General features: G+C 41.6%; 1 protein-coding gene across 6 annotated transcripts in view; it reads left to right on the top strand.

Annotated features, from left to right (window-relative positions):
• LOC102454764 (cohesin subunit SA-2-like) overlaps positions 1–21,954 on the top strand; it is a 108,635-nt gene that overhangs the window by 11,791 nt on the left and 74,890 nt on the right. For all 6 annotated transcript variants that reach the window (XM_075916025.1, XM_075916026.1, XM_075916018.1 and 3 more), the window contains 8 exons: positions 169–315; positions 2,482–2,578; positions 4,957–5,033; positions 7,295–7,366; positions 9,490–9,694; positions 15,855–16,006; positions 18,471–18,544; positions 19,230–19,353. In XM_075916025.1, the coding sequence (XP_075772140.1) occupies positions 169–315; positions 2,482–2,578; positions 4,957–5,033; positions 7,295–7,366; positions 9,490–9,694; positions 15,855–16,006; positions 18,471–18,544; positions 19,230–19,353 (948 nt within the window). The remainder of the gene's footprint in view (positions 1–168; positions 316–2,481; positions 2,579–4,956; positions 5,034–7,294; positions 7,367–9,489; positions 9,695–15,854; positions 16,007–18,470; positions 18,545–19,229; positions 19,354–21,954) is intronic.

Genomic DNA, 21,954 nt, shown 5'->3' with positions numbered 1-21,954 from the left:
TAGTTCCTTGCCACTGGCAGCTAGACAACATTTGAATAAATCTATAAAATCAGGGGAAATGCGAGTAACAGGAACACATTGCTAAAGAATAGAATACATCCAGAGAGCCTGCATTTGGATGGCCATTAGTTGTCTTATGGTTACACATCTTCTCTTGAATGCTTTTAGAGCGGAAAAAGGAAGGTCCAGGAACAGTTTGCATGCAGACGAAGAAATTCTTCCAGAAGCAGAAAGTCAAGCCAGACACAGAATGGAGAAGTGGTTGAAGCGGTTACATTGTTTGAAGTGGTCAGCATGGGCAAGAGGGCAATTCAGGTACTTTCAGTTCCTAGACTGAATTGGCACTCTACTTGCTGGGAGGGGAAACAGGCACATAATATTTAATCGACTCTCAGTAATTTCTGGTTTAACTTTAAAATCCATTGAGTCTTAATGTAGTTTTCATTATACAGTCAACTTGAAAAATTACATTTGTCTGAAATATTTTTTTGTTCTTACAAGTAATAAGTTTACTGTAAATATGAGAAGATTTAGTGAGAAAAGTTGGGCAGGAATTTCCAAACAAAAGGTGCCTAAAGCCAGGATCTAAAAGCAATATTTAAGCACGTAAAAAAAAAAAAGTATCTGATTTTTCAAACCCTAGGCTAGGTCTACACTGCTACTTTACTGTATCGCAACTTGCTGGCTTGGGATGTGAGCTCCCTTCCCCCGAGCCCAGAAAGATACAGTGCTGTGAAGTGCTAGTGTAAAATGAGCTACAGTTTGGGGTACCGTGCTCCCAGCTGAGTTAGCTACTCCCCTTGTGGAGGTGGTTTACGTGGAGTACTGGGAGAGCTGGTGCTATGACCATACTGCCATGTTCAAGTGCTGCCACAGCTGCACCAGGGGCATAGCCATGAGGAGCAGGGCCAGATGCTAGATATTACCCATGCTTTCCGTCATTGCCCACCCACGTGAAGTTGGGGTCCATCCAAGTGGGCCCTTCTGGCTATGCCTTTGGGCTGAGCTTTAAATTTTTGTGTGAAGGCAAAGCCCTAAGGATTCCCATTGACTTTAGTGGGAGCTGTTAGGTGCTTTAGGACACTTAGATAGCATGGTTTTTCAAGGGTCCTGATGTGGCGCTAAGAGATTAACTTTAGACCCTTTTAGGAAATCTTGACTATTATTTCTCCTGTCCTTCCCGTTTGACAGCATTTTGTAAATAGTCAGTTTCCCTGTTTCCCAGTAAGTTTTTTCTTTGCTGAAGAATGCCTTATGAAATCAAAGACGTGCTTCTTACAAGCCCTTTATAATTAATCTATATTCTGGATGGTAGGCTCCACCGATGGTGGAATCTCCATCACTGGCAACTTTTATATCAAAATTGGATTTTTTTTAAAAGGTAAGCTCTAGTTTAAAAGGAATTATTTTGGAGAAAGCTCTATGGCCCATGTTGCATACCAGTCAGACTAGATAATCACAATGGTCTTTCTGACCTCGGGATGTATGAATTTGAATGAAACTAAATGAAAGTAAAACATTTTTCCTTATTTCTTTCAGTTATAGTTGTCTTTGGTGCTATCTGTAATAGCAGGTGGCAAACTTGAGTCAAAAGTAGCTAATAGTCCTGTGATACCTTTAGAGACTGACAAAAACTATATGTATTTTTGTCAGTTTCTAAGGTGCTACGGGATTCCTCGTTGTCTTTAAAAGTTGCAGACTAACACAGATAGCGCTCTGAGGGCACATCTACACAGCAGGGCTAAAGCTGAAATAGCTATGCAACCTGAGTTATGTTAATTGTATAGCTTAAGTTGAAATAGCTTATTTCGGCTCTAGCTCGACATGATTTTGACATTTTGTCGAAATAACTACTTGCTGTGTAGACATGTACTGTGTTATTTCAGAATAATGTCAGTTATTCCAAAATAATGCTGCTGAGTAGAATAGCCTGAAACTTTTAGTCAGAAGTTTTTTTTAAAGCTGATTTTTTTTAATATCAGTGTTTATAGTTTATTCCATCTCTGATAATAGATACAAAAATGTTTTTCAGAAGTTTACATATATTGTAATCATCTTTTGCATGATATTAATGTTGTAAAATATTTATGATATTGATTAGTGATGGTGCCAATTTTCTTTTTATTTTCTTTTGTTTGAGAAATTCTAGGAACAAATTTTGATAAAACATTGGGGTTTTTGTTGTTTTGAGAGCAGATACTTTGTTTTGTTGTGCCATACCCCGAGTTAGTTCTGACACTGCATAAAGGGTGTATGTAGTTTTGGGAATAACATTCCAATAGTTTACTTTGCTTCAGAAGGACTTGTATGCATACTGCTGTGGTAATAACCAAATGGTGGACCACTTATTCTGGATATCTATTTTTTATAACTATTGATGACAGAATAATGTTAGACATATGATATTAAGAATTTGCAGGCTGGAATATATGTGCTTTGTTTAGCATTTGATTGCCTTTTTTCCCCTGTAATCTATTTTAGTCTGTGGTAGATGACTGGGTTGAAGCGTATATCCAAGATCGAGATGTGGCACTTCTGGATCTGATCAGCTTCTACATTCAGTGCTCAGGCTGTCAAGGTAAGTCAGTATCATATAGGCATATCCTTTTGCTGGAAAATTTCTTTTGGTAGAAGATGATAAAGTATGGATAAGATCAGATGAAAAACAATCAAATATAAAAGAGTCTCATATCAGGAAATGGCAGACAGATAAATAGGCACACATTTTTAAAGTGCGTATACACAAATGATAGAAGTCTAAATAATAAGATGGGTGAACTAGAATGCCTTGTATTAAAGGAGGATATTGCTATAATAGGCATTACAGAAACTTGGTGGAATGAGGACAATCAATGAGACACTGTCATACCAGGGTACAAAATATATTGGAAGGACAGAACAGGTCATGCTCGTGGGAGAGAAGCACTATACGTGAAAGAAAATGTAGTATCAAATGAAGTAAAAATCTTAAATGAGCCAAAAATGTTCCATAGAATCTCTGTAGATAGTAATTCCATGCTCAAATAATAAGAATATAGCAGTAGGGATATATTATCGATCGCCTGACCTGGACAGCGATAGTGACTATGAAATGCTAAGGGAGAGTAGAGATTCTGTCAAAATAAAAAACTCAGTGATAGTGGGGTATTTCAACTATCCCCATATTGACAGGGTACATGTTTCCTCAGGACAGGATTCAGAGATAAAATTTCTTGATACTTTGAGTGACTGCTTCTTGGAGCATCCGGTTCTGGAACCCACAAGGGGAGCCCAAGATGGGCTCCTGGGACAAGGTAGTTTTGATCACTGTGCTTGCCTACCTAGAATTTGTGGGGTGCGCTTATTGAACTGCAGCAGTGCTTTGATTGGCTGGAGAGGGAGAGCACAGCTCTGAGTCAAAGTTGTGTGCAATCAGCATGCACCTTACTTCATATGTCCTTTATGTGCTTATCACTTTAGTGATACCAGTGAGGAAAATATTGAAAAACATTTTTTATCACTGTTCAAATTTAAGATCTTAAGTTTTTGTTGATTTCAGAATACTAGTTTGCACTGACCTAGTTCTTTCATCTGGGGATCTGAAAGTACAGTACTAGCAAATTGAGTCATGCATGTCAGCTGATTGAGGAACAATGTGTCTCTCTTCCTTCTATCTACTTGCAACAGAGTGATTGTGAGTCTAGATAATAACTATTTCCAAAGCAGGCATAGAGCCACGAACTACAGCTTGGACCTCACTGGTCTGGCACCCTTGGGAGCTGACTGGTCCTGAATGAGTGGATTTGCCGGACCAGGGAAGGTCCCTCCCCTCATGGCCCATGCTGCCATCGAGCTAGGGCTCCAGCCTGCCCCTGCTGCTGCCCAAGCCTCCTGGGGCTCTTTAGATGCTGCCATCCCTGCCACAGCTGGAGTGCCACAGCCACCAGATTCTGTGGATGGGACGGAGGGCTGTGGCTGGAGCTCCTTGGCTGCTGCTGGGGTTGGAGCTCCCTGGCCACAGCAGGAGCTTCATGGCCACTCGGGGCAAAGAGCCCCATTGGGGCCAGAACTCCCCGCTGTGCTGCCTGTCCACACACACCCTCAACACAGGGCTCCCAGCTGAGTCGCCAGTGCCTTCTACGGTGCTTCTGCCCCACCTCCAGATCCCCCCTTGTTTCTGGGCCGTGTGGTCCAGGAACATCTGTGGTCTGTGCTGGACCACGGATGTTGCTGGGCCAGGGAGTTCCGGTTAAGGAAAGTACAACCAGTGGAGGAGTAACATTAGTTCGAACCAAGGGGTTTGGTTCAGACTAATGCGTCCCGGTGTGCACTTTCACTTTCGGAACAGCTGGCATTCAGAGTAACGCGCTGGCGCGATCATGCTAATGAAACATGGGATATTTAAATCCCCGCTTCATTAGCAATTTCGAATGCCTGCATTTACATCCCTAGTTCGAACTAGGGTGCAAGTGTACATACCCATACTGAATTGTGTGCACCATGCTCAATTTTTGGTGTTACGGCTACAGAAATAAATGGCAACTTAATGTGTTTCTCATATCTTTTGGATGTACAGATTGGAATCTTGTAGATTTTATGTGCTGTAGTGAACAGAACAAAGCTTACTCTGTTACATGGCTTGTTAAGCACCTCTATCATAAAATATGGAACTCAGGAATGTAAGCTATACAAGAGGATGAACAAACTGAAATTGGTGTCAGTGTGACACTGAACTGAACTCCCTTCCTCTAAAGCTGAATGTTGGTGCTCTGTTATGTGCTGCTAATAACCTATTCATTTGTCATCCTGCACTAATGCAAAAACAAGAAGAACAATTTAGGTTACCCTTTTTGGCACTTTTGATTTAGATCAATGCCATTATTATAGTACAGATTTTATTATTTTAGTAATGTTAATTTATGGCATGGCAAAATATTTCCATTTAAATTCCCCAATATTTTAATTTCCCCTGTCTAGGAATGGTAACAGCGGAGATGTTCCAAAGTTTGTGCAACAGTGATGTAATGCAAAAAATGACAGAGACATTTGATGAGGTAATTGCAACATGAAATGATGATTTTATATGGCTAATTCGAATGAGCAGTAACTATTAATATGGAAATTGTATGGTCCTGTTCATTATGTAGTAACTGTCCCCCTTCCTCCCTCTCTCGCTCTGAAACCTACATTTCCTCTCTTTCTCCTGTAGGAAAGGTTTTATGCATGTTTGGAATGAGAAGCAGTCATGGGTACCTGAAAAAGAATATTCCTGCCTTCAGTGTTTTCATAATACTTCCCTACATTCTTGCCACGTCTTGCATCTAGTTCTTTTTCAATTAAAAAGTAAATTGGGGGCATACAGTTTTTTCCTGTTAAGATATTCTAATAATGATAAATGCAATCTGGCATGGCTGCAAGTAACATGCTGCTTTGGTAGCTGATTGATAGGTGCCTTTAAAAATATATAATGTGGATTAATGGGGAGCTGCTGTTGAAACTGCAGGTTAAACTTCTTTAGTCCAGCACTTTCTGGTCTGGCAACATCTGTTGTCTGACATGAGTTTAGTTAGCTGGATGTTCGCTTGTCATGAGTGTGGCCAAGTTTCCCGCAGTCCCATGAAGTTTGTTTACAACCACCAGTTCTGGCTCTCCATGTTGTGTATTATTATTTAGCTCAAATTAACGCTTAAATGTTTTTTAAGAGACCTTAAAGCATTTGAAATGTTGGTAATGCTGCCAGACAATACAGCCACTCTCCGAGTTATGAACAAGTTACGGACCAACACTTGGTCCGTAACTCGAACTGTTTGTAACTCGGACCCCATTGAGTTACACGTGACCGCGCTGTTCGAAAGCGCGGGTCACGTTCGTAACTCGGGGACTACATTTACGGCCGCTCCATGGGAGCTTTGGTCATAAGTGCGAATGGTCGTAACTCGACCGTTCGCAACTTGGGGAGCGGTTGTATTGCTGTCCTGTGGTTTGGCAAATTCTCTGGTTTGCACCACTTAAATACAAGGGTGCCAGACTAGAGAGCTTCAACCTGTAGTTGTCAGTTGAAACTTACAACTTTTTTCCTTTCCTATTTTGTTGATCGTATGAATTTGCATTGCTGTCCTACTTATGTGAGAGCAATAATAATATGAATTAAGGATGGCCAATCACAGTCCAGACAAGATATTTTATTCTAGGGATGTAAAATCCTGTCTAATTGGTTAACCACTTAAAATTATGTTTAACTGGTTAACGGATTAAAGGGGGCATCGGTGAAGGGGGACTCTTCCAGCCCCGCCAGAGGAGTCCCGCCTGTGGAGTGCCTGAGCTTCCCTTGGACAGAGGCTGCTCTGCTGTGATGACTGGAGCAGGCCCTGTATGTGGAGGGCCCACCCTGTCTGCTGCAGATGGGTAGCTGCTCCAGCTCCGACTGGTTAACAGGTGATACTTACCGGTTAACTGGTTAACCTTTTACCTTCCTATTTTAATGGGTAATGCTTACTGGTTAACCAGTTAACCTTTCACATTCCTGTTTTATTGCCTGCATTTACTAAAAAACTGTATCTTTAAAATGACACCTCCACCCCTCACTCCTGCCTGGGTAATGAGGCCAGCCCCCGTTCTCTTTTGCCACTTAACTTACACTCCTTTGAGGATCTTTTTCCAGTGCTTGCCCTCTGAGTTTTTTGCCAAATCACCACCATTCTCATCTTGGCTGTATATCTCCTTAAGCCCCTCCTTGGAAATACCAGTAAATTGAAAAGTCTGACTCTGTTCATCTTGGACTTGAGATATGTTGCTCTCCTGGAATGATTGCTGTGTTTTACTTCATAATGGCCCTGATCTGGCAAACACCCAGGCCATGCCTACCCAAGGAACACTTCACAAGTACAGGAATACAAGTATTCCATACTCTCAGAAAACTCCTCGTTTGGCTAGCTATTTCACGATAGCAAATAACTGAATGTTGCAGATTGATACATATTTAAATTTAAATGAAGTAGATTTTGTCTCCCAGAATAAACAGTGAAGACTATAGTTTGCACATTTCAGGACATAATGTTTAAATGAAACTTGCCAGTGACTACTTGTCATTACAGCTGCATTTGTCTTTTACTGAAGTACACATTGGTTTTAGCTAAAAACAAGTGATATAAAAGGGGATTAGATTGTGTGCATGTGCGTGAGATGTATTCAGTCTAAAGCTTAAATGACATCTTTTAATGTGATTCACAATTGGTACTTTTAGGTAGATAAAATTGTTCAGAATCACTTTTGCAGGTTCATCAAAGGCTTTTATAATTTGTGTTTTGCATTCCAGGAAACAGGATTGCAATACAAGAAATTTATGGCCTATCCCTGGATTCTGACTGTTACTTGGCCAGTGGATATGGTAAATAACTGCATTTTTTGAATATCCTTGAAGTAAAGATTTCAAATGATGCATATATGTGAAAATTGTACTTAATGGTGTAGTCTAATGCTCCAGTACTGAAAATCAAGTGCAGTGATGTTGCCTGTGTGACTGCAGAATTGCTTTAAATAAATCAACTTTCTTGATTTATGGGGTCCCCATTCTGCAAGAACCTGAGCACACAATGGCTTTACAGGAGTTGGAAGTGCTCAACAGCTTGCAGGATTGAGCCTTATGTGAGGTACTGTAGGACTATGGAGCTCAAACATCTGTTTGAACGGAGTGTGTACCTTGAATGGTTTCCAACTGTGTTTCCTTTCATCACCCCCCTCATCAACTAGCTTTTCTTATGTGTATGTTCTCCCCATGCACACCCTTAAAAATTCCTTTCTTTAGATAATATTTTGGAAGAGCCACTGTCTAGTGAAATTTGGCTTAAAGTTTAGTTTTCAGAAAAATAATCTTGCAAAATTGAAGAGTAATAGACATTTCTGAAACTTTAAAAAGAAAATTGCAATAGAAACAACTATAAAATGCCCCCTTAAAAAATTATAAGTACCCCCAGTACCTAGAGTTTTCACACACAATTTTTTTCTACCATTGCAACACATTTGTTTAAACATCTTAATCATAGCTGATAGGGTGATGACATTTTTGGGTGTAAAAATTACAAAAATAATAAAGCGCTGTAAAACTTAAAACAAAAATTCAGTTTTCTCCCAATTTCAGTTGTGTTGACGTACTCCCCCAACTTCTCCTGAGCACCCGTAAGGGTACTCGTACCACTCATTAAGAAACACTGGTGTAGACAAGACCTCAGCCACAATACTCCTCTTAACTGCAGCTGTCTACTGGATTGTGAGACACCCTGTACCTCATGTTCACCACTTCTGTGATACATTGGGCAAAAAGTATGCCCTGGGAGTACGACTGTAAGTTGGGCATGGAGGTCATGAAAGTTGCAGATTCTGTGACTTCCTTGGAGCCCCATGATTTCTGCAGTGACCGGTGAGATTGTTCCAGTGGCCACCTGAGCAATTCAAGCAGCCCCTGGGCCAGCTGTATCAGCTATTGCTTGGCAGTCTTAGTTCACTGCACTCCCCCAGCAGCGAGAGTTTGGGTGTGGGAGGGGCTTAGGATAGGGGGGATGGGGCATGGATGGGTGGAGGGCTCTCGATGACACTTGTTTCAGGGAGGCTCTCCAGCAGTGGCAGCATCTTCCCTCAGCTCCATGCATGCTGCTTCTGCTCACAGGCAACTCCACTGCAGGTCTCATTTGCTGTGGAGCTGACGGAGGGGGGTGTCTTCACTTCGGGGGAGACACAGAACCATGTAGTTCCAGCCCCGCCAGTTCCCCCTCCCAGCACCCGTGGGTGGTCCTGGGCTTTCCCCTGCAATGCTGCCTGGGCTGTCCTGCCAAGTATTCATGGCACCAATGGGCTGCTCAGACCCTCACCCCAAAGGTTTTAGTCAGGGGTTTACAGTACAGGTAATAGATAGGTCACGGGTCATGAGTATTTGTTTATTCCCTGTGATATGTCCATAACTTTTACTAAAAGTACCTATGACTAAAGTGTAGCGTCACCTATGAATTACCATTTGAAAACTTCTTATCTGCTGAATATTATAATTCTCTTGAAACGTGTGTAAAAATAGGAGATTTTGCTATATGACTGCTACTGAAATATGTTTCCTGGGTAATGCCCACAAACCATTTTCTCAGAGACAAAGACATACTGGCACACCTGCCTGGGGTTAAAAAGCTGTGACCTGCTTCACTGCCCATCCACCAGCATGGGAGAAAGTATAAACAAGAATGAGAAATAATCGATGAGTTTGTACTGCCCAGGGTGCTATGGAGCAGCATCAGATGCACATTTCTGGGGAGGAAGGCTGGGACTGGGGTTGTGCAGGTGTCTCTCCCTAGCTAGTCCATGGTTAGCTGGGCATGGCTTTCCTGTGTCTGGGAATGATTTTACATATTTGTGGCTGAAAGTGAGCAGAGCATGAAGGGATTGCTGTGCACCAACAAAGTAGTGTAAAAGACATTCCAGGATGGAGAGACTTTCAGTTTTTATAATTATTTTTTCCTTCTAATACAGGACAATGAAGATTATCCACTCATCAAACCAGGATCCTACTGGAAGAAATTTAAGGCCAACTTCTGTGAGTTCACTGCGGTACTAATACAGCAGTGCCAGAACAGCATCCTCTATGATAGTTACCTGATGGACACAGTCATCTCACTGCTCACAGGGCTAGCAGACTCCAGGGTCAGAGCATTCAGGCACACCAGCACTTTAGCAGGTAAGTACAACTCCCGTTGCTGTCACAGTTTTCATCAGAGACTATGGGTTTTGGTGACTCTGTGTGTGTACAATATAGGTCAACTATGAAAAGGACTGTAAGCTTTCCAAGGCAGGAATTGTCTTCCTTTGTGCATTAACAATGCCTAGCATGTTATGAATGGCACACATATTTAAAATGTGTTCAGGAGTATTTTGGCACCCAAAAATTCTTATTTGAAGAGGAATTTTGGAATGTAGATTTTCCATAAAGCAGATGAGTTGCATTTTAACATTTAGCAAACTCTTTTGTAACTGCTCAGATAATTAACTTCAGAATTCCACTGTGTACTGGAAGTTGTGCATAAGCAACAGTTGCTTTTCATTGTTAGTTTTTTGTCTAAATTTTCTTAGTACACAGGCCTGTACTAAGAAATCTGTCATTTAAGAGATTTTTTTTACAATACCCCTATTAAAAATGAATACTTTTCTAGCTTGCTTATCTCTTACAGCATGACAGTATCTAGGTTAGCTTATACTTTTAAAAAGTCAGCAATTGGCCACAGAACAGCCTCTCTCCTCCTTTTTTTTGTCTTTGACATCCCTGCCCACTGACAAATGGAAATCTAGCTGTTGATCTGAATTAACAAAAGTAAACATACTTTATACAGTTTCATAAAGACTACAAGACTCTGGTGCACATGGTCTTGAGCTCTTGCATGGATTTCACAATATTTCTTTGCATTTGTGGAAGGCACTTATTCTGTAGCTTTAGATAGATGTCCAGAATTGATTCATTTTTCAGTTAATTCACCTGGAATTAAAATAGCTACCAAAATAAGTATATCGCCAAGAACAGAATAAAACACCTTCTGACAACACTTTTGTTTCACAGCCAAGTTTAAAGAAATATTATTCCAATATCTGTCTTTTTGTTGATTCTACCTTTGATTGTGATCTTAGAGACTAAGCAGGGCTGGGTTTGGCCAGTATGCTTGTGTTTTTTTCATAAGACTGTCAATGTATTAAACACATTAACTCAAAAATATTAACTGTGATTAAAAGTTAATCATGATTAATTGCATTGTTAAACAATAGAATACCAACTGAAATTTATTACATATTTTTGAATATTTTCCTACATTTTCAAATATATTAGTTTATATTACAGCATAGACTGCAGAATGTACAGCACTCACTTTATAGCAAGAGTTCTTGCACTTCATTGTACAATGACCTATTTCTGACGACAAAATCTACATGACCCCAGGAAGGGAGGGTGAAGCCTAAGCCTTGTCCTGGTTGGGATGCAAAAGCCAAATCCAAGCCTCGCTGCCTCTTGAGCTTCAGACCTCAGTGGTGGAGCTCAGGCTTCAGGTTTGGCTCTGAGCAGTGAGGCTAGAGCTTCAGCTTCAGCTCCAGGCCCAGGCAAGTTTAATGCCAGCTCTGGTGACCCCATTAAAATAGGGTCCCAATGCACATTGGGGCCCTGACCCATAGTGTGGGAACCGCTGCTTTATATTTTTATTTTTGATTACAAATATTTGCTCTGTAAAACAATAAACAAAATAAGTAGTATTTTTCAGTTCACCTCATACAAGTGCAGGTTAAACCTCTGAGATCCAGGACTCTCTGGTTCGGCAAAATTCGTGGTCACAATGGCGCTAGCTGGTGGGGTCAGTGGATCCTGTGGGGCACTAGAGCCCGCAGCCAGCAGGGCAGGGAACCAGGAGGGGGGAGCCGAAGTTTGTGGGGCAGTGGAGCCTGCAGCTAACAGAGACACCAGGTGCTCCAGGGGGATGGCAGGGCTTCCATGAGCTCTGATGGGGCTGCCGCAAGCTCTGGGGTGGTAGGGCTGCTGCAGCTTATAAGGTGGGAAGTCTAAGGAGAGGAGGCTAGGGAGAGGAGCCCAGCGGGGAGGCTGGCACCCCCATCTCCAAAACCTCCCTTGGTTCGGCAATCTCCTATGTGTGGGACTGGTAAGGTGCCATACCAAGGAGGTCCAACTTGTACTGTAGTGAAATCTCTTTATTGCCAAAGTGCAACATATAAATGTAGATTTTTTTTTTTATTACATAACTGCACTTAAAAACAAAACAATGTAAAACGTTAGGACCTGTCAGTCTACTCAGTCCTACTTTCTTGTTCAACCAATTGCTCAGACGGACAAGTTTATTTCCATTTATGTGAGATACTGCTGCTGGCTTCTTATTTACAATGTCTGCTGTCAGTGAGAACAGGCTGGCATTGCAATGTATCGATGTGCCAGATATACTAAACATTTGTATACTTCTTCATGCTTTGGCCACCATTTCAGAGCACATGCTTGCATGCTGATGATGCTCGTTAAAAAAAAAGAAGCATTAATTAAATTTGTGACTGAACTCCTTGGGGGAGAGTTGTATGTCTCCTACTCAGTTTTACCTTCATACTGCCATATATTTCATGTTATAGCAGTCTCGGATGATGACCCAGCCCATGTTCATTTTAAGAACACTTTTACAGCAACATTGACAACATGCAAAGAAGATATCAACGTGAGAGTTCTACAAATAGCTACAGCACTCGACTCAACATTAAGAATTTGAAGTGCCATCCAAAATCTGAGAGCAATGAGGTGTGGAGCATGTTTTCAGATGTCTTAAAAGAGCAACACTCCAATACAGAAACTACAGAACCTGAGCCATCAAAAAAGAAAATCAACCTTCTGTTGGTGGCATCTGACTCAGATGATGAAAATGAACATGTGTAGCGTGTGCTGCTTCATTATCAAGCAGAATCCCTCACCAGTCTGTAATCTGGAATAGCAGTTGATGTATAAAGGGACACATGAATCTTTAGTTTATCTGGCATGTAAATATCTTGTGACACTGGTTACAGCAATGCCATGTGAAGCCTGTTCTCCCTTTCAGGTGACATTGTAAACAAGCGGGCAGCATTATCGCCTACAAATTGTAACTAAACTTGTTTGGCTGAGCAAGAAGTAGGACTGAGAGGACTGGGAGGAGCAAAAGTTTTACATGGTTTTATTTTTCAACTTTCATAAGGAGATTGCATTACAGCAGCAGTTCCCAACCGCTGGTCTGTGGACCAGCAGTGGGCCATGAACCCCTGCCTGCTGGGCTGCAGCACATTGCCCGCTCATGCCCCCAGCTTTTAATTAGTCTCTCCCCTCTCCCGGGGTTCCCCAAAAGGGAATTTCTTTCCCACCCACTTCCCCACGCAGCAGTAGAATGAGCTGTGTGGCTGGCATCCAGTGTGCTGTGGTTGGAGCCAGGGCATGATGAAGCTGTCCCTATTGGGGCAGCCTCACCGTGGCCCCAGTTCCAGCTCTGGTGGCTGCTACTTGGCCCCGGCTTGTGGGGCCACATGGAGAGTGGCTGCAGCACTCAGCTAGGGCCAAGCGCCAAGTGGAAAGTGGCTGACCTGGCCACCGGGGCCAAGCGCACTAGGAATTGAGGTAGGTGTCAACCTTTCTTGACCATATCAATGATATGAGGTGTGAAACCCAGAGAAAACAAACTGAGGATTTCACTCCCAATAATTTCTGCAGTAGATGCAGCATCAAAACAGGCCATTGGATATGTCATGGTAAGAAGCATGATAATTTCATAATTCTCCATTCTGGGAAAGTGATAGTGAGTGTGATGGATAAAAAGTGACTCATTATAATCCTCCCAAATTGGGATATTTTTCATCCTGGCATTTATAATGTGACTGCAGTTGCTGCGTTCTCATTTTTTGCCACCAACCTTGATGGTTTAGCAAATCTAATTCTGCAGTGCACATGTAACCCTCCTTGTATAACAGAGATTTACTCTGCAACTGAGTGACAAGCAAGGGCTTCACAGCAAGAATTCCCATATTATGTTTTCAGTGTTAGAGAGGTGAAGAGAAAAACACTGTTCTGAGAAAATATTCTTTTATGGTGGAAGGAACAAATTAAATATTTTGGGTTCTTTCTGGGGTATGAATTGTTTTTAGTGAACCGAACCTCTCATCCACAGCTTCAGACTCTAACCTTGAAGATACAGTATAAGAATTTACATTATTTTATTATTTATTTCTAGTAGTGCTCTCAGTGAGATGATTAGGGCTTGGATTGACATTATTCTGTTAGCTTTTTTCTCTTTCCAGGGACTTATCAATGTCTCTTGGTTTGGAAACGTGTTTGGTTACATGTCTAACAAATGACTTCTTAAGGGGACTTGCCCCCCTCCCCACTTTTTATTAAGTTAAACAACTTTTAAAGGAGCTTATTAATGGAAAGGGTTTTGTTGTGCTCTTTATTTAGAATTTCAGGTCTGGAGGATTCTGTGATGGCTGAAGAGCTAGTGGGATAACACCAGAAGTGTCAAGGGCCCACTTTGAGAAACACCATATTAGAAGAATTAGTAAATTAGCTGCAGGTATCCCTGTGATTTGTTGAAATAAGGAACAAAAAGGAATAATGTTACTGATCTAAGGAAAGGTTCTTCTCATTTGACTTGCTTGGTTTTTAGAGCTTCAGAGTGAGGGATTACGACATAGGGCAGTGTTTCTGAAAGTGTACCATGGAAGCACTTTCTGAAACACTTTAACTGGCTGCCCCGGTTTGTTTATGTGCCGGTGCTGCGGCCATGGAGCCTCGCAGCTCCCATTGGCTCCGTTTCATCCTTTGCAACCAAAGGAAGCCGTGGGAAGCGACGTGGGCTGGGTCTCCACTTCCCGCGGCTCCCCTTGGCTGCAAAGGACGAAATGGAGCCAACGGGAGCTGCAAGGCTCCGTGTCCACGGCACCAGTACATAAACAAACCGGAATGGCCAGTTAAAGTGTTTCTGAAAGTGTGTCCGTGGTACACTTTCAGAAACACTGATAAAGGGGAGTAGGTGATATTGTTTGTGATCAATACCATATGTTGGCCAGTGGGTTTCCTCTGGGTAGCCGGCTTGGCTGGTGTGTGGAAGTCTGGGTCTCCTTTTTAGCCCAGGAAAATTTAGGGCATGAGCCTTTGTGGTGCCAGTGCCTTCCATGTTTTCTTTGAGCTTTAAAGTTGTGATTTGAGCTTGTTACGTCCCAGGACACCTCTCCAGGGATTTTCTAAGCAATTTGGTGAATTGCAGCTCACGTGCCCCAACAGCACATAAGGAGTTAAGTTTTATCTTTGGTCCTTTCTGGAGGCTCCCCTCCGACAGGCAGAATTTATTCAATATCCATCCTAAACCAAAAAGATGTGCTTTATTTTTAAACACAAAAGAGCATGGGCGTGTTCCCTGTAAGGTGCATGTTTGAGCAGCCATCGAGGAGCGACTCAGATGCGTGAAGGGCGGCTGCCCTTGCGACCCAGTTCTCCTCCCTCCCCGCTCAGCGGGAGCTTCCCCTTGGCCTCCAGCTGCTCCCAGCCAATGCTAACACACATTATTATTGTTATACATTATTAAGTGCATAAGAAAATACGAATGTGCAGAATTTCAGCATAGTCAGACTTACTAACTACTGCCTCTTTAATTCCGGTGCAGTTGAGATCAAAGGTTTGGACTGGAGAATACTCTTTAACAAGTATGAGCAACTATTTTATTGTTTTTTAAAAATGTTTGCGTGCAGCAATTTTTTAAATTAACTGTCATGTCCCTCCTCCTTTGATTTGCCTCAAATACCATGGGTTACGGTTACTATGATATGTATGGTGTGCATACAGATGCAATGTAAAATAACAAGTGACCTCTTAAAATAACCACAGTGAATATGCAAATACACAATACATTAATTACCATAATGAATATGCAAATATTTCAGTGCCGCTTTGCCAACAGTTTTTGAATGAGTTTGCTGGTCCATGGTATGAAAAAGATTGGGAACCACAGCAATGCAGTACTTGTATGAATGAGGAGAGTAGTTGTAAATTGAAACATACTATTTACCATTTTTACAGTGCAAATATTTGTAATCAAAATAAATATAAAGTAAGCACTGTACACTTTTATTTGGTGTTGTAATTAAAATCAATATATTTGAAACTGTAGAAAATATAAAGGATAAATATTTAAATAAATACTATTCTATTATTGATTAACATTCTAATTAATCATGCAATTTAATTATTTTAATTGCTTGACAGTCCCAGTTTTTTAACATGTTGAATATACTTTATAATGTGTACCTCTGAACTAAGGCTTACTTATTTGGTTTCTCTTCCTTTTCAGCTCTGAAGCTTCTGACAGCACTTGTAAGAGTAAATCTAAATCTTGATGTCAGCAAATGTAATGCTCAAAGGCTGTATGAAGTGGAGAAGAACAGGATTTCTGTCAAGAGGACCAATCACAGACTGGACCAATTGGAGAGGAAAAGGAAAGTGGTGGGTCAGATTTGCTATTTGTGATGGTTGAAGATGAAGTAATAGAGGTAGCTGTTTTCTATCTGCTGACTTACACATGTTTTTCTAATACTTGAAATCTAGGGAGGTGATATTTACTAAGCACCATCAGTGATAGCTTGCAAAGCCATTCTCACTTGTCATGTTCAGTGCTACATTGAAGGACACTCCAGACATGTCACACACATCTATTACTACTTTCTGTAGTCATGAGCAATAGCATGCATAGTATTCTTTGAGGTCTCCGTTTTGATGGTAGTCTCTCAAAACTGAGGATGTGACTGGTCAGTGTATTGGCGTCTCCTTTGTGCACATCTGGTATTTTTGACATGTATATTCGTATGCACACACACAACTGGAGTGTCACAGACCATGGGCTAAATCCTCAGATTATACTCTGGAATTTGACCAAGAATATTGGAATTTGTCACTGCATGAGCACAGGATTCTTAAAATACCACATGATTGCAATTTAAACTATGGCTCATCTCTCTCCTGCTGCTTGGACTCCGTTATTACTTCCCTGTCATCCCGACAGCCTCTTGTGTCCTACATTCTGCAACATGGAAAACTATCTTTTAGGTACTGGCATAGTTTGACGCTTCACAAATGTGAGCCACAGTTGCTGCCCCCCTGAGCTTACAGTCAAGTACCTTAGACACAATCTTTGAACTGGCTCCATATGTACAATTGTTTTGTTTATGGGAAGAGGTAATTTCAGTGGTGAAATATGGCTGGCTAGGACTGGAGAGACAGACCAGGGTGAATGTGTTTCCTGATTCCCTGTGTCTTGGGTAAATCAGAGGGAAAGGGTGGGAGTTGGAAATTACTTGTCACCTTCATGGCATCTTTATTAAACAGAAATGATAGACTATGACTAAATGATCGGTTATCTCTGAAGACCAGAACCAAATTTTCAGGGCTTGGTCATGGTACACAATGGACTATTTCCTCCAGAGGTATTCTGGGGATTTCCCAGCTTCTGACTTTTCTTCTGTCACATGTAAGTGCATTACAAAGACAACTTAGACCTATGTATTAGGGATGTGAATGATTAACCAGTTAACTTTGTCTTTGTAATGCACTTACATGTGACAGAAGAAAAGTTATAGTTAACTGGCAAGGGAAGGGGCTAATGTTTAACCAGTTAACTAATTAAACTGGATTTTACATCCCTACTGTGTATGCAAACTAGTTGTGTAATGGCATTTATCATTCCTTCTGTATATTGCTGGAACATGGTTCTTTTCCTCAATCAACATATTAAGTGAAGTAACCTAAAACTTGGATTTATAATTGATACCTGTGACAGAGTGTATCAACCCCGCACTGTAGTTGACAGAGTCACCTTGGCTTAGCTGAGAGAGTCCCACCCCCACAGCCCTGATGGGCATGCTCCAACTGGAGGCTGGTTATAAAGGCTTCTGGAGCAGCTCAGTCAGGGTTGGCTGCTGAAGGGGAAGGAGATGCTAAAGGAGCTCCAAGGGAGAAAGCGTAGCTGGACCAAGCAGCGGCAGCTGGGCTGAGAGGTGTTACCAGAGCAACCACAGGACTGGATGAGAGTATGGAGAGGATGTCTGCCTGGATCTGGTAGGAAGTAGTCCAGGGTGGGGAATTGCTCCCTGAGTGCTTAGCCAGTTCCCCCCAGCACCATCTCCACCGGGGTTAGGAGAGGCAGAGGTGTCCCTGCTGCTGCACTTCTCCCTTTGAAATGTACAAGAACCGCTCATGGCTCTTGGGTATTTCAAAGGGAGAGGCACAGCGGGATAGTGAGTGTGCCCCCTTATCGACTAATCGAGTAGTCGATGGAAATTCCATCGACTACTCGATTAGTTGATTAATCGAAATTTAACATCCCTAACTGGGACCTGGTGGAGAAGGAGGGCTCAGGTCCCCCTATCCTCTCCTTACATACCCCTGCATGGGGGGAGCTTTACCAGTGCTGACTTGACTAAGGCTGCAGGGCCGTAATACCCTGATTAGAAGGACTTGTGCACAGACTGGGGCCATTGGGCTGTAATACCCCGACTAGACAGATTTGTATATTGACTGAGGCTGTGGGGCCGGAATGTGCTGAATGGAGAGGCTTGTGTAGGGACTGTGGCTGTTGGGGTGTTATACCCTGAATAGAGCGTCTTGGGGATAAACTGAGGCCATTGAGCCATTCTGTAAAGAGATGTGGTGGCTGTTCAAAGAGAAAAAGTTTGAGGTGCCTCCAAGAGCTTGTCGCCCCTTGACAATATCCAGCGACATTTCATTTTACTGTAGATGAACCAAATCTCTCTCTTTCTTTCGTTCTTTCATTTTTTTTTTCTCACTGATGATTATGAGCTTGCACTCAATATAATATCGTGAATGTGGTTACCTTGGTATGAATGTCCTGTAATATAAAGGAGATTTATCATATTCCCTACTTGAAATGTTCAAGTCTTTTTTGTGTTTTCAGTATGAACAGAAACCACTGGAAATAGAAAATATGATGAATGCTATTTTCAAAGGAACATTCTTACAGAGATATCGGTAAGAGTATTTATTATTTATATGCTTTTGGAATAGCACCCAAAGGCCTTAATCAAAACTGGACTGTGGCGAGTTGCATGTTGTACTAACACATAGCAGTCTGCTGTCCCTTCCCTGAAGAATTGACAATCTAAGTTTCTTCACTTAAAAAAGGAATAGAAAGAAATAAAAATAAGTATGGCCTACATGCATCTTGCAACAAAATTTCATGCGAAGTGTGCAGGTTAAACTCAAGATGAATGTCCAAGGGACTGTGAAATTTGTTCTGAAGCAGCACATAGCGCTGAATTATTTGAAAGAACTCCTTCAGGTTTAGAAAGTAACCCCTTCATTATATAAGCTTATTCTCCCTTCCTTTGTTTGATTCTTGCTCCTTACAAGAGAATAATAAGGTTATGGTTGAAAGACTTTTTTCATACTCTCAAAATAATTGCAACAAGGAACTTGTGTAGCTAACCAGTTTTTAAAAACAATAACAAATATAGTTATATTGTTGTATAATACTTGTGAGGGATGTGTTGATCTAGAGACATGTTTAAAAGTTAGTAATGGATACATAAGATGCTACTCAGGGTTGCAGGTATATGTGCAACTCTTGATACCCTGCTGGAAAAAGTAAATAATTAACCTGATACCTTTTGGGTATTTATAAATATGTTTATAACACAGTGTTGTAATTTTATAGTGATGTGATTCCTGAGATACGGGCTATCTGCATTGAAGAAATTGGCAGTTGGATGAAAATGTATCCTGATACATTCTTAAATGATAGTTACTTGAAATATATTGGATGGATGCTGTATGATAAGGTGAGGGTTTTCTCCTCCTTCTTGCTGTGTTGTCTACATAGACAGAAAGTCAGTTCAAGATATTTTAAAATTATCTAAAGATTAAAACAATTTAGAATTTGTATTCTTACCTTGAAAAAAAGTCTCCCATCCTCCAATGCTATGTTTTTGTTTTAAAACTCACCTTACAGCACTAAATAATAGAGAGCGCTTACTTTTTTCCATCCTCAGCAAAGAGTTGTGTGGAAGTGTGCAAGAGTTATCCATGGTGTGAATAAGTATAACTTTGATGGACGTATATGTATATGACCTCAGTCAGTGCAGCACTTTATTGGGTAGATAGATTTTGAAACCTATCCTTGATAAATGGTAATCTCCTCTGTGATATTTACAATTTTGTAGTTAGGGTAAACTTCGTCTTAAGATTTGACAGTCGTTACATTGTTCAGTTATATTATTTCAGAGAGAAAGAGAAAGAAATAACGTTCCTTGTTTCTGAACTGGAAAACAAGTGAAGCTATAGAACATTTGAAGGATATTATTTAAGAAACTGTTGAGATTTTTTAATTACCTTTTATATTCTTAACATCTTCTGAGTAGTCTCTTCCTTCCCTCCCCCTATCCCCAAAGCTTCTGTTCTCTTCTGTGTAACAATTTTCCTGTGCTAGAGCAGAGGTTAAACTTGTTATGCCTAGCTTTTTAAAAAGTTAACTTGTAAAATACTGATCTCAGTCTTAGCAGTATGTGCTTAATAGTCAGTTGGAGGCAGTATTTGCTGTGAATAGTTTAATTATTGAGTATGGTTCTGTACTTTTGTAGCACATTTTTATATGTATCAGTTCATATAGCTCTGTAGAAATACCAAAACATCTTTCCTTTTGCATCTGGGGTTATCTATTATATATGATGGTGCATAGTTGTTTGAATAGTTTTAGTTAATTCCAAGGCCAGCAGAGGGTGCACGAATCATGTTGTTTTTTGTTTCATGCTGTAACTATACCAACAGTGGTTAAACATTTTTTAAAAGGAACTAACTTACCAATAACAACTTTTAGGGTGCGTTTAAATTACAGAATTCTTTTGGCAGCATGTTGTGTGTATACCAACAGAGCCCCCCTATTCCCTCCCCTACCCTCTCCCTAGATATAGACAGCAGAGTAAATGGTGAGGTATACATTAAGTCACTAGAATAAATACTTGCCTAATGGGTATAAGTATGAAGCCAAGCACATGCCCTAAACTTTTTCAAGTTGTCTAAACCAGTGTTTCTGAAAGTGTACTGTCGAAACACTTTCAGAAACACATTAACTGGCCGCCCCGGTTTGTTTATATACCCAGGGGTGGATATACAGCAGGGCGAACGGGGCAGCCGCCCCAGGCCCCGCGCTTCAGAAAGCCCTGCGCATGCACCATGGCTAAGGGGGGGCCCTGCGGAATTATGCTGCCCGGGGCCCCCCAAAACGCTCATCTGCCCCTGTATATACCGGCGCTGTGGCTGCAGAACCTCGCATCTCCCATTGGCTCCGTTTAATCCTTTGCAGCCAAGGGGAGCCGTGGGAAGCAGTGTCCTAGCCCATGTCGCTTCCCGCGGCTCCCCTTGGCTGCAAAGGATTAAACGGAGCCAATGGGAACCGCGAGGCTCTGTGGCTGTGGCGCCATAAACAAACAAACCAGGGCGGCCAGCTAAAGTGTTTCTGAAAGTGTTTCTGCAGTAACTTTCAGAAACATTGGTCTAAACTGTGCCGTCCGTGAACATAGCTTTTTTTTAGTGTCGTGTACTGCTGCTGGAGCCTTTCTCCTTCTGAACAAAAGACTCTGATAGATAGCAGGGAAAGGTTCCATCAGCTCCCCATTGCTGATGCCCTTCTGCGCAGAGGGTGAAGGCATGTGGGGAAAGACTGCCAGCTGTCCACTGATGGACTCTGCCACAGGGAAAGGCTCCAGCAGTGGGCAGGCAGTGAGGAAAAGCTGTTATCTCCCCACTACTAGAGCCCTTCGTGTGACAGGGAGTGGGGAAAGGCTTGCAGTGGGAGAGACATTGAGGAGAAAGCTCAGCTTTTCCGTGTTACCTCCTCTCTGCAAAAGCCTTTTCTTTCCGTAGTGAAAGGCTCTGGAAGTAGAGAGCAGCTGAAGCCTTTCCCTGCTGCCTCCTTTCTGCTGGAGCCTTTTTTTAGAAGCGTAGACACTTTTCACTGTGGCACGTAGCTAGATGTCTACCCTAGGCCCTGAAAGTAGTGTATAGAGTAGATGTAGCCATGGAGTCTAGAGAAATTTCTCAGTTTGGATTATACAAACTTTTAAAGGTAGGTTCAGTGGGAGAAATTACAAACGTAGGATTTCCATTTTTTCTTAGCATATGTGACATTGCTGTCAGTGCAGTACTGTATGAAAATGATAGAAATTTGGTGTCTTTGGCTAGAGCACACAACCCATCTGCTGTATTTTACTGGAGACTGGAAACAGCTGCTTTAAAAAAAAAATGCTTGTTAACTGGAAACAATCATTGCAGCAAAAACTGTGAGATAAAAATGAGAAGGCCTCTGGATTTCATCTCCATCCAATTGACTGATTAAAGTGCCAATATTTTATTGCAGTTCTAGCGTAAAACCCCCTCCTGAAAGC

This window comes from Pelodiscus sinensis, chromosome 1 (assembly GCF_049634645.1).
Source record: "Pelodiscus sinensis isolate JC-2024 chromosome 1, ASM4963464v1, whole genome shotgun sequence".
In the NCBI taxonomy this organism is placed as follows: Eukaryota; Metazoa; Chordata; order Testudines; family Trionychidae; genus Pelodiscus; species Pelodiscus sinensis.
Note: the sequence above shows the minus strand (reverse complement) of the source record. Positions and strands in the feature narration are given on the sequence as shown.